Below are 13305 nucleotides of genomic sequence, written 5' to 3' on the forward strand. Positions count from 1 at the left end.
TACTGTGAACAGTTCAGTGAACACTGCGATGTATGTGTCTTTTTGAATCATGTTTTTTTCATACAGAGTGAAGTCAGAAAGAGAAAAACAAATATTGTATATTAATGCATATATGTGGAATCTGAAAAGATTGGTATAGATGATCTTATTTATTTACAAAGCAGAAATAGAGACACAGATATAGAGAACAAAAAAAGTATGGATATACAAGGGGGATGGAGGAGGGGTGGGATGAACTGAGAGATTGAAATTGACATATATACATTACTACATATAAAATGGTGCTTCCCAGGTGACTCAGTGGTAAAAGAACCTGCCTGCCAATGTATAGGGCACAGGAGATGTGGGTTTGATCCCTGGGTAGGGAAGATCCCCTGGAGGAGGAAATGGCAACCCACTCCAGTATTCTTGCCTGGAAAATCCCATGGTGGGCTATAGTCCATGTGGTCGCAAAGAGTCAGGCACGACTAAGCACACAGCTGCTGCTGCTGCTGCTGCATCGCTTCAGTCGTGTCCGACTCTGTGCGACCCCATAGACGGCAGCCCACCAGGCTCCCCCATCCCTGGGATTCTCCAGGCGAGAACACTGGAGTGGGTTGCCCTTTCCTTCTCCAATGCATGAAAGTGAAAAGTGAAAGTGAAGTCGCTTAGTCGTGTCTGACTGTTAGCGACCCCATGGACTGCAGCCTACCAGGCTCCTCCGTCCATGGGATTTTCCAGGCAAGAGTACTGGAGTGGGGTGCCATTGCACACACATGTATAAAATAGATAACTAATGGGAACCTATTCTACAACTCAGGGAACTCTATTCAGTGCTCTGTGGTGATCTAATCGGAAAGGAAATATAAAAAAGAGGGGATATATGTATACACATGACTGATCCATTTTGCTGTACAGCAGAAATTAACACAACATACTCCAATGAAAATTTTAGCTAACTAATTAATATAATAAAAATAATAAAGGCAAGAATAGCGGACTTGTTTCATATTCTTTCACTTGCACTCTATAGCCAAATACACAAGCCACTGCAGAAATCAGTCCCAGACAAATGCCTGGAGGCCTAACCAGCACCCCAACCCCAAAGAAGAAGTTTGGAAGAACCTGGCCTTTCCTCAAAGGTCCCCCAGCCTTGTACACACTGTTGCCCCCTGCCAGACAGTCCAGAAAATACCCATGAGAACCTTCAACCACATACCCCAGCCTGTAAACAAGTTAGGTTCTGTGTTTGTTTCTGTTCTGCTTTGTTTTTAAGCAAGCACAGGAATCTATTTGCAGATGGAACTGTGAAAAAAAGAGTCAAAAATAAAAACAGACAACTCAAATGAGCCAGGTCTGTCTCTTTTGCCCCCTTCCCTCCCCTTCTTCCCATCTCCATCCCCTCACTTTCTGTTTTGCTTTTCATGGCAATTGCTAAAGATTGTAATTTCCAAAACTAGGAGGAATGTGCATGTGCACGTGGATTTTTCCACCAAAAATCTGTTCCTGTAGTTTGGTTCTTCTTAGCCAGAAACAATCAAAACAGGCCATGGGACCAACCAGCCCATCTTTACAGTTCTCATTCTAATTTGTTTGTGAGGCTCAGAAGGGGTGGAGGGGGATGGTTTGTGTTTCACCCCGTCTGACAGTTGTTTGATGAGGTTTGCACTCCATTTGTCCGGATGGTTTTTATGGTTTCTTTGTTGTCCATGGAAAGACTTTGAAAGTCATAATTCTATATCCTTAAGCTCTTCTGCTATTCCTGCTCCGTGTCTCCACGGGACTCACAGCGTGAGAAAGGAAAAGATGTTTCCAGCCAGTCGGTTAAGCAGTTTCTGCACAGGGTTAGGGAGGTGTGTGGATTCTTTCAAGAAAAGGGTTGGGATCATGAATGTTCAGGTTCAATAGAGTGTCCACCAAGGTGATTTGGAAGCCTCTCTGCAGTCCAGGTGGGAAGCGTCTCTCCAGCCCCTTGTTTCTTGGTCCAGCCACACCTCTGCCCCTTTCCCTTTGGCTGTGGTCATCACCCAGCTCTCCACTATCAACAGAAAAGCTGAGGGGCCAATGAGAGTCCAGAATGTGCCCAAACATGTGCTGGAATGAGAGGCTGAAACCACCGCTGGGGCCTCGAGGCACGGCTATGAGACAGTTTGTCCACAAGCCTTTAATCTAGACATGACCATCTCCGCAGAGCTGCTTAAAGGGTTTTGGACACTTTTTTGGACACGGGTTTTGGACACTTTTTTGGACACAGGCTTTGGACACTTTTTTTCTTTCTAAACCTAGATTATGTTTGTAGAATGCCTTATAAGATGCTTCACACGTGTTACCTCATTTGATCATTACCTGTCTTCATCCCTTGGGGCTGCTGTAACAAAGAATGATAAGCTGGGAGGCTTATACACAACACTAACTTCCGACAGTTCTGGAGATTGCAAGTCTGAGGTCATGTGCCAGCATGGTCAGGTGTTGGAGGCCCTCCCGTCTGGATTGCAGATGGCTGCTTTCTTGTTGTGCCCTCATATGGCAGGAAGCACGCAGGCAAGCTACCTCTGTGACCTCTTCTTATAAGAGCACTAACCCTCTTCATATGGCCCCACCGTTAAGACTCAATTACCTCCCAAACCCCACCTCCTATTACGATCACACTGGGGATTAGACATCTGCATATGAGTTTGAGGAGGACACAGATATGCAGTTGATAACATTTGCACACCCTTTAAGGTAGATTAAATCGTGTAAAATCTTATTTCCATATTTTTTTAAAAAAGTGTTTGGTACTGCCGTGTCTTTGTTGGAATACACGGGATCTTCAGTCTTCACTGTGGCATGCAGGGTTACTTTCAGATTCAGCATACATGGTCTTTTTGTTGTTGTTTTTTTTTTTTTCAGTTGCAGCATGTGAATTCTTAGCTGTAGCATGTGGGATCTAGTTCCCTGACCAGGGACTGAACCCAGGCCCTCTGCATTGGGAGCACAAAGTCTTATCCACTGGACCACCAGGGAAGACTCTTAATTACATATTTTGAAAAGCTGAGGCCCAAGGATGTCTGGATTCATCCAAGGTCTCACAACAAATGGTGGAAGGATAGAACCTGAACCAACCCTGTGACTTCAAATTCAGGGTTCCTTCCACCCCTTTGACTCCTAATCAGTGTGGCAGTGTTACTTCCGCCCATCCCCATTTGCCCCAGGGAAATGCACTTCTGGAATTTAGTGATGCTTGAAGTTATTGCTAAGTTAATTTAATTTTTCTGGATCACTAAAAGATAATCTTCAGGCAACCTTTCTGAAGAGCAGAAGATGCTTTCGTTGTTGTTCAGTCACTCAGTTGTGTCCGACTCTGCCACCCCATGGACTGTAGCATGCCAGGCTGTCCTGTCCACCATCTCCTGGCATTTGCTCAAATCCACATCTATTGAGGCTGATGTATCTCTATTTGTCTTTTTCCACTAGACCCTTCCTATGACTCAGTCAGGAGAGGAGGTTGGGGCAGTAACATGAATTCTGGCCTCAACAAAAGTAAGTAAATGTCACTCTGTTCTTTGGGAGGAAAACCTTTTTCTGGGGTGGGGTGGAGAACAGGGTCATAAGCGAAAGGAAGAGAAGAGTGAGCATTTTCTTTTTCTGCTTTTTGAATGGACATCAAAATTAATTGCCAATGTAGAACCTGTCAGTGATACCTCGTCCCAGAAAGATAATGAGATTTTCACTCAGACCTTTGAGTTTTGTTTCACTGCATTTGGCTTTAGAATGTTTGAAGTTGTCAAGTTTCTTAGGACAAGTTTCTTTATGAATGAAAAATCCCTGGATTTGGATTCTGCCACTTAAGTTTCAATAATGACCCTCCATGACTTCACCTGCTTCCCTAATTGTCAGGATAGAATCCTACCAACATCTCTACCTCATTTCATGGAAAGTTGAGGTGGGGTGGTAACCGGATGAGGAGATGCTAGTGGTATGACATCAGTTTGTGTTGAAATCTGACCCAGAATCTCCTGTGAAGAGTGCAGGGGAAAGAATGATTCATAAAGTCCTGACCCAGAACGTGTCAATCTTGCTGTCTCTTGGAGATAAAATATCAAGCACAGAAATGGATGGTGAAGGGAATTCTTTCAAGAAAGAGGTTAGGACTGAAAATTAATGCCCAAGCAATAGCCACAAGCCCTTTTAATAATATGTATTATCTGTTTACTCTGCCTCCAGCCCTGGGCAGTGTGGGTTTCACATGGTGAACCCGCATGGACCAGTCTCTCCAGGAGGGGAGAGGAGTCAAGCACACACACACACACACACACACACACACAAAACCCTTTCTCTCCGGGTGGCATCAGGAACACCTTGGGGACCTGGAATCATAAGAGTTGGTTCTAGAAAGAGAGGCAGGATTTGGACCCAGAGAGATGGGAAAGATGCCCTCCCAAGAGAGGTGGGGTCAGGGAAAGACATCAAGGTCAATATGTCTGAGAGTCAGGGAGGACTTGGGTTCCTGGAGTTTAGGGTGCACAAAGGAAAAGAAAAGTCTGGAAGGGTGAGGAAGGGGTTCAAAGATGCTCGGATCATAGACCTCAGTGCTTTAGTCAACATCGAGTCACTGAGGTTTTTGGATGGTGGAGTGAAGTGGTTTATGGAGATTAAACTGGCTAAATAGCATTTGAAGGGTCAGTGAGAAGACAGAGGAGTGGTGAGGATGCCAGTCAGATGAAGCCAAAGACGGTGCAAGAAGCAACACAGCTCTAACGTGGATATGTGACGTGATGGCAGGAGCAGGAAGGGTGTACTAAGAGATGCCACAAAGAGGGGAGCTCACAAGATGTGGAAATACAGGAGCAGGAGACTGGCGCTCAAATGCCACCTTCTCATTAAAGACCTTTCTCAGTTTTCTATTTAAAAATGAAATCCACAGCCCCAGTACCATCAGACATGCTCCTTCTCTGTATTTATTGCTGTTTATCATTGTCTCCTCCATTAAAATGTAAGCTCTGGCAGGAACCCCTTGCTCAGTGCTGGGTCCTTAGCATCGAGAACAGTGCCAGTACATAGATTCTGGATAAATATTTATAACATAAAATGAATAAATGAGTAGAGTGACCGAGTGAGGGAGTGAATGGGAAAGCACAATTGTCCTGCTCGGTGGGGATGTGCTTGACGAGACATTCCCTCCCCTTCGTGGAGAATGGCTCCACTTACCATATTTCTCTTCTTGCCGCAGGTCCCCCTCTTGCTGGAGCACAAACGATGAGTAAGAATACTGAGCAGCGGCCCCAACCAGGTACCTGTCCATGATGTTCGAGTCCTCCTTTGTTTCCTGTGCGGCCACTGGTGCCACGTGGTCAGCAGAGGAGGATTTAGACAGTATCTTGTGTTTGTCATCACTGTTCTTCTTCATAGAATCCTATATTTGACACTGTCCTAGATCTGTCCATGGTGCACCTAGCCCTGGAACGTGGAGAGACTCATGACATATCAGAGGTGAAAGGAACCTCAAGATTAACATGTTTCATGTTGTAAAATAAAGAAACCGAGATCTCAAGAGGTGAAGTGATTTGCCAGAAGCCACATAGCTGGATTTGGGGAATATGAGAGCTATCATCCCAAACCCCCAAGTTGCTTCACCTTCTTCCATCCCTGTAATGAATCTCCTTAACAATTAAGGCAGAGCAACTTTGAAAACCATGGAATTGGAGACTCTTCGTATGGCAAGGGAACCTAGAGACATCTAGGTCTACAACATCCTCCTGTAACATCTCAGGAGGTTTACAACATCCTGTAACATCTCAGTCTTGTGACTGCATCATCCCCACTTGAATACTTACAGCTATGGGAGCTCAATACCTAACCAGGCTCAGTTCCACCATTTGAGCCAAAGTCCCCCCAATGCTGTATCTTCCATTCAAGCTTCCCAGTTTGCCCTGTGGAAAGGTCTTCCTCTTGTTCTCTGTGAAGGTTCTTCATGAATCTGAAGACAGCCATTTGTGCCCTCCCAAGCCCAGCTCGGTCTCTCTTGGGACACAGCTTAGAGTAAGCTCTGAACATGCTGTTGCTTTGGGTGAACATACTTGGTTTTCCATTTCCATTGAAGATAAGCAGTAGAAAGTTGACCTGCATTTCTTCAGGAAGGCTGAGAACTTGCTGACTGTGAAACACAAGTCAGAGAGGATTTGAAATGGAGGATTTAAAAAGTCCCCAACAACAAAATTAGACATTGTTGTTCAGTTGCTCAGTCCTGTCTGACTTTTGCGACCCCATGGACTGCAGCTCGCCAGGCTTCCCTGTCCTTCACTGTCTCTGGGAGTTTGTTCAAACTCATGTCCATTCAGTCAGTGATGTTATCTAACCATCTCATCCTCTGTTGCCCCCTTCTCCTCCTGTCCTCAGTCTTTCCCAGCATCAAGGTCTTCTCCAATGAGTCAGCTCTTTACATCAGGTGGCCAAATTACCTTCCCCCAAATATTTGTCACTGTATAGATAGAAAGGGGTAGATTGAGAGGTCTTAAGGACTTTTCAAGTTAATTTGTGGTTGTGAGCAAAAACCCCTAAATCATGTTGATTTTTTAAAATTATAATTATATAGAAATTGTAAAATTGTATCAAACATATGACATCATCACCAAGCTGTGATCCAGCTCTCTACCATGATCTATCTCAGCTGAAAAGAAGAAGACAGTCCTCACTATGTCAGTATTGCAAAGGTTTCTTTTTTTTTTAAATTTTTAAACTTTACAATATTGTATTGGTTTTGCCAAATATCGAAATGAATCCACCACAGGTATACATGTGTTCCCCATCCTGAATCCTCCTCCCTCCTCTCTCCCCGTACCATCCCTCTGGGTCGTCCCAGTGCACCAGCCCCAAGCATCCAGTATCATACATCGAACCTGGACTGGCGACTTGTTTCATATATGATATTATACGTATTTCGATGCCATTCTCCCAAATCATCCCACCCTCTCCCTCTCCCACAGAGTCCAAAAGACTGTTCTATACATCAGTGTCTCTTTTGCTGTCTCATATACAGGGTTATTGTTACCATCTTTCTAAATTCCATATATATGCGTTAGTATACTGTATTGGTGTTTTTCTTTCTGGCTTCATTCTGTATAATAGGCTCCAGTTTCATCCACCTCATTAGAACTGATTCAAATGTATTCTTTTTAATGGCTGAGTAATACTCCATTGTGTATATGTACCACAGCTTTCTTATCCATTCATCTGCTGATGGACATCTAGGTTGCTTACATGTCCTGGCTATTATAAACAGTACTGCAATAAATATTGGGATACACATGTCTCTTTCAATTCTGGTTTCCTCAGTGTGTATGCCCAGCGGTGGGATTGCTGGGTCATAAGGCAGTTCTATTTCCAGTTTTTTAAGCAATCTCCACACTGTTCTCCATAGTGGCTGTACTAGTTTGCATTCCCACCAACAGTGTAAGAGGGTTCCCTTTTCTCCACACCCTCTCCAGCATTTATTGCTTGTAGACTTTAGGATCGCAGCCATTCTGACTGGTGTGAAATGGTACCTCATAGTGGTTTTGATTTGCATTTCTCTGATAATGAGTGATGTTGAGCATCTTTTCATGTGTTTGTTAGCCATCTGTATGTCTTCTTTGGAGAAATGTCTGTTTAGTCTTTTGGCCCATTTTTTGATTGGGTCATTTATTTTTCTGGAGTTGAGCTGTAAGAGTTGCTTGTATATTCTCGAGATTAGTTGTTTGTCAGTTGCTTCATTTGCTATTATTTTCTCCCATTCTGAAGGCTGTCTTTTCACCTTGCTTATAGTTTCCTTTGTTGTACAGAAGCTTTTAAGTTTAATTAGGTCCCATTTGTTTATTTTTGCTTTTATTTCCAATATTCTGGGAGGTGGGTCATAGAGGATCCTGCTGTGATGTATGTCGGAGAGTGTTTTGCCTATGTTCTCCTCTAGGAGTTTTATAGTTTCTGGTCTTACATTTAGATCTTTAATCCATTTTGAGTTTATTTTTGTGTATGGTGTTAGAAAGTGCTCTAGTTTCATTCTTTTACAAGTGGTTGACCAGTTTTCCCAGCACCACTTGTTAAAAAGATTGTTTTTAATCCATTTTATATTCTTGCCTCCTTTGTCAAAGATAAGGTGTCCATATTGTGTGGATTTATCTCTAGGCTTTCTATTTTGTTCCATTGATCTATATTTCTGTCTTTGTGCCAGTACCATACTGTCTTGATGACTGTGGCTTTGTAGTAGAGCCTAAAGTCAGGCAGATTGATTCCTCCAGTTCCGATCTTCTTTCTCAAGCTAGCTTTGGCTATTCGAGGTTTTTTGTATTTCCATACAAATTGTGAAATTATTTGTTCTAGCTCTGTGAAGAATACTGTTGGTAGCTTGATAGGGATTGCATTGAATCTATAAATTGCTTTGGGTAGTATACTCATTTTCACTATATTGATTCTTCCAATCCATGAACATGGTATATTTCTCCATCTATTAGTGTCCTCTTTGATTTCTTTCACCAGTGTTTTATAGTTTTCTATATATAGGTCTTTAGTTTCTTTAGGTAGAGGTTTCTTTTATGGCTAAACTATCATATAAGTTTTATGTAAACTGAGATATTAAGAATAATCATTTTAAGGACTTCTGTGGAAGCCCAGTAGTTAAGACTCCATGCTTCCACTGCAGGGGGCAGGGGTTGGATTCCTGGTCAGGGAACTGAGATCACACATGCCACATGGTGAGGCCAAAATAAATAAATAAAGAGATGTTATTTTAAAAAAAGAAATTCAAATATATATATGTGTGTGTGTGTATAAATATATAATCATTTTATGGCTAAAATACAAATTGTGGTTGGTTGCTGTCAACAGTTCCAAGCTTAAAATCATAGAACGTTGTACTGGAAGGGAACTGGAAAATCCAAGAGCCAAACCTATCATTTTGCAGAGGAGAAAAGCAATACCCAGAGATTGTCCACTGAGGTATTTAGCTGATAATTTAGTTGGGCTAGAACCCAGGCTACTTGATTTCCAGGCATGTGTCTTTTATGCTGCATCAGAAAAAGAGAGACATGTAATAGTTAGTAGTAGTTAGAGCTATTAAAGACCAGTCAGGGATTCCCAGGTGGTTCAGTGATAAAGAGTCCTCCTGCCAATGCAGGAGACACAGGAGACATGGATTCGATCCCTGGGTCAGGAATCCCCTGGAGAAGGAAGTGTCAACCCACTCAAGCTTTCTTGCCTGGAGAATCCCATGGACAGAATAGCCTGGCAGGCTACAGTCCATGCAATCACAGAGTCAGACACAACTGAATGACTGAACAGCAACAAAGGAATTCCCTGGTGGTCCAGTGGACTCAGCATTTCCACTGCAGGGCCATGGGTTCAATCCCTCGTCAGGGAACTAAGATCCCATAGGCTGCATGGCATGGTCAGGAATAAAGAAATAAATTTTTACAAAGACTGTTGTAAGACCTTTACAAAGACACTGTTAGACTTTAAGCTCTTTAAATAAGCCATACTTCTCCTTATTCATGTGACTGGATATGAGCTAGCTCCTTTCCAAATGTTTTTTATTATTCTGTTGTAGGTATTATCTATAAATTGTAGACACTAAATATGAAAAAATGATACTATCACAATTTCATGTTGTTTCTGTAATAACGGGGATATAGACCATAACTCTGATCATGATCTTTAAGGTTTGCAAGTAAAAGCAGTGCAGTTTTCTGAAATCAGGCTTTCCTATGATCTCAAAATAAAAGTAGAAACCCTTAGGGGTATTCTTATTGTTAATGCTGTTGTTTTTATTCTTTTCATAACAGTGAAGCAAATTTCCTTTCTTGTCTCCTTAGATCCATATCAGATCCTGGGCCCAACCAGCAGTCGCCTAGCCAATCCTGGTGAGTTTACTTTGGCCTGAGAGGTTGTGTTCCAGAATGTTCCATAGTTTTATGAGATCACTAAGGGAAGCTTCCCTGGTGGCTCAGACGTAAAGCGTCTGTCTACAATGCGGGAGACCTGGGTTCAATCCCTGGGTTGGGAAGATCCCCTGGAGAAGGAAATGGCAATCTACTCCAGGACTATTGCCTGGAAAATCCCATGGACAGAGGAGCCTGGTAGGCTACAGGCCATGGGGTCGCAAAGAGTCGGACACGACTGAGCGACTCCACTTCAAGGTGTCCTCAGTTCAGACACCTGACCGGGGAGGGACATGGATGCCTTTCCTTGAACTGTTTGACTCCTGTTTCTCTAGTGCACAAGGAGAGAACAGGGCTTGTCATTAGGCGGTGATGATATCCATAAGCTGAAGATGCCTCTGGACCACAAACATTTTAGCGCCATGTATGTGCACTAAGGTTGAGATAAGTTTCAGCAGGGAAAGATGGAGGGGGTAGGTGTGGGAAGGGCAAGGAACAAGCTCTCGGTGAATACATATTCTAAAGCTGTCTCAGTATTCACTTTAGATGGTATTGCAGCATTACTTGGCTTCCTAGGTAAGAGGTTGCAGATAAAATAAACTCGACAGTGTATTTTAAGGGTTTGTGATTCAGGTAACTCTCAAGCGAGTTCTGAACCAAGCTCACCTCCTGTGTGAGTTAATAGGCCCTTTGGAATTGCGAGGCCAGCACCGTCCCACCAGGGAAGTCCCACTGCTCCTGTCTCCAGGCCGTTTCTGCTCAGAGGGTGAGAAAGCCACCAGCTCGCTCTCCTCTTTTTTTTTCTTTTTCTTTCTGCCCATGTTCTCTGTGGAACTTAGAGCAAAGAGCCAAGCACAAAGGCTAAGGAGCAGTTCAGGTTGCTTCAGCCTAAAGTGCTGTCACATGTTCCCCTGGGACTCTGAGGGAGGCCAGCACTGAATAAGGAGTAGACAGTGGTTCAGGCCTTTACAGAAGAAGAGAGGCAAGCATCTTCCCCCAGAGGGATGGGGCGTGCCTCGCCCCACGCCACACAGCTGGCTCTGGGTGAATTTCACCAGGCTGGGGGCAGCTTATCTAAAGATCTAACCTTGATGATTATGCCAGTCTGGTTGAGAAGTGGATTCTGACTGTAGAAGGAGATCCTGGGGTTCCTGTCTGGGGTGAGTGGACCCTTGCACTTAGGGATCAGGTTCTGATTTCTCAGGCGGAGCCTGTTTTCTCTCTCCTGCAGGGAGCGGGCAGATCCAGCTGTGGCAGTTCCTCCTGGAGTTGCTCTCGGACAGCGCCAACGCCAGCTGCATCACCTGGGAGGGGACCAACGGAGAGTTCAAAATGACGGACCCCGATGAGGTGGCCCGGCGCTGGGGGGAGCGCAAGAGCAAACCCAACATGAATTATGACAAGCTGAGCCGGGCCCTCCGATACTACTACGATAAAAACATTATGACCAAAGTGCATGGCAAGAGGTATGCCTACAAATTTGACTTCCACGGCATCGCCCAGGCTCTGCAGCCGCATCCCACTGAGTCGTCCATGTACAAGTACCCTTCCGACATCTCCTACGTGCCTTCCTACCACACCCACCAACAGAAGGTGAACTTTGTCCCTCCCCACCCGTCCTCCATGCCCGTCACGTCCTCCAGCTTCTTCGGAGCGGCGTCACAATACTGGACCTCCCCCACGGGGGGCATCTACCCCAACCCCAACGTCCCCCGCCATCCCAACACCCACGTGCCCTCACACTTAGGCAGTTACTACTAGACGCTTCCTCATCGGTGGCCTTCTCGCTGAAGCCCCCTCCCTTACACCTCCCTTTGGACTTACGTGGCCTTGGAAAGAAAACAAAACTGGATGCTCTTTCTTGTTGGATAGAACTTTTGTACCTGTTCTTTAAAAACAACTCTTCTTCTTTTTTTTTTTTTTTAACATTGGTAACTCCTGCTTTTCTCTACCTTGAACAAAGAGGTGGATAATTCCATGGGCCAGTATGCCAGTTTGGAGTCCCAATCTCCTGTCAACCTATGAGTTGAATATTTAGATTACTGGAATGGTTGTGTCATGGTTCTGGGAAAGAAACTGTATGTAGATTTATATTTTTAGGACCAAAAACAGTTTCTTACAGACACACGGGTCTCATCTTGAACCTTGAAGGGTTCAGTAGGATAAAGAATCATGGACTTAACCAGTTATGCTCTGGTTTGAGGCTTAGTGAACTAGAGGCAGGAAGCTTATCATCTTATCTTAGGAAGACCTAACTCAGTGGAGGGCAACTGGAACATTGGTTGTAAGGCCAGTGAAGTTTTCACCCAACTGGAATTTAACAGAAAGAAACAAGTGTGTATTTAAGAAGCCACGGGCATTGCAGAATCCCTCTCAGTGGGCAGTAAATATGCGCTAGGCTGACCATTCTGTCTAGAAGTAGTCAAAATATGAACTAAGAGATGTTAATGCAAATACAGACATTCCTGAAAAGCCAGAGAAGTAAATAACTGAAAAAAACCATAATGACAATGGGTCCCAGTACTTTGAAAAGTCCTAGGGATTTCTAAACACAAACAGATTCGCAAGTGCTGTGCGCTTGTCAGACGATCAGTCCAGGGTCCACCAACCACAAGAAAACTTACTGTATAAATTATGCAGAGTTATTTTCCTATATCTCACAGTATTAAAAGTAAATAATTAAAAAGTGAAAAAGAGTAAAGAAACGAGTTGACCTCGGTCACAGATACAGTGTTCTTATCAAATCAGTCGTTATTTTTTTTAAATGTAATTTGTACATCTTTTTGTCAATCTGTACATTTGGGCTGCTTGTACGTTTTTATAGCTGGTTTTTAAAAAAGCATAATGTGACTTGTTGCAGAAAAGAGAACAGGACTTTGAAGTCACTGACTTACCTGAAAGAGAATCACTGTAATTATTTAACAAATGAGCAGAAGCGAGTCAAGACAACCCCTGTAAACCGTTAACTGCTTTGGAGATGTTTGTAAATAACTGAACTACAATCTTAACAACTTGGAAAACAGCAACCAAACTTTCCCTTGTGGATACGAGGGATTTTCTGCCTTATATATACAATATATTTTTTAGATATTAAAATATATATAATTTTGCAGGTAATCATTGACTCTGTTAAACTATATTAAGTGTTAAGTTGACAACTGTCCGTGAAGACTATGTTGTAAAATAATTTGACTAAATAAATTGTGCCTTCTTCTCTCAGAACTGAAGAGAACGTTTTCTTATTTACAACCAATCTTCTGTCCCCTGTCCCCCTCCCCAGGTCCAAGGGTTTTCCCAGGGAAAGTTTCCTATTGACCTCTTCTGGCACCGTGAAAACTTTTTCACATGTACATACAGCAGAAAGTATAGAATTATGTGGGTTTTAGTGTTGTTTGTATTAGCTCTCTCCAGAGAAACAGAACCAATGGGGATATAT

General features: G+C 43.4%; 1 protein-coding gene across 2 annotated transcripts in view; it reads left to right on the top strand.

Moving 5' to 3' along the window:
• Positions 1–13091, top strand: part of FLI1 (Fli-1 proto-oncogene, ETS transcription factor) — a 133828-nt gene extending 120737 nt beyond the window's left edge. The window contains exons 6-9 of one of the 2 annotated variants that reach the window (XM_006072380.4): positions 3436–3501; positions 5192–5251; positions 9804–9851; positions 11101–13091. In XM_006072380.4, the coding sequence (XP_006072442.1) occupies positions 3436–3501; positions 5192–5251; positions 9804–9851; positions 11101–11630 (704 nt within the window). In that variant the 3' untranslated portion in view covers positions 11631–13091. The remainder of the gene's footprint in view (positions 1–3435; positions 3502–5191; positions 5252–9803; positions 9852–11100) is intronic. The other variant, XM_025286401.3, reaches the window with a different exon arrangement.
• The last annotated feature ends 214 nt before the right edge of the window (positions 13092–13305 follow it).

The sequence above is a fragment of the Bubalus bubalis genome, chromosome 5, assembly GCF_019923935.1.
Source record: "Bubalus bubalis isolate 160015118507 breed Murrah chromosome 5, NDDB_SH_1, whole genome shotgun sequence".
Taxonomy (NCBI): Eukaryota; Metazoa; Chordata; class Mammalia; order Artiodactyla; family Bovidae; genus Bubalus; species Bubalus bubalis.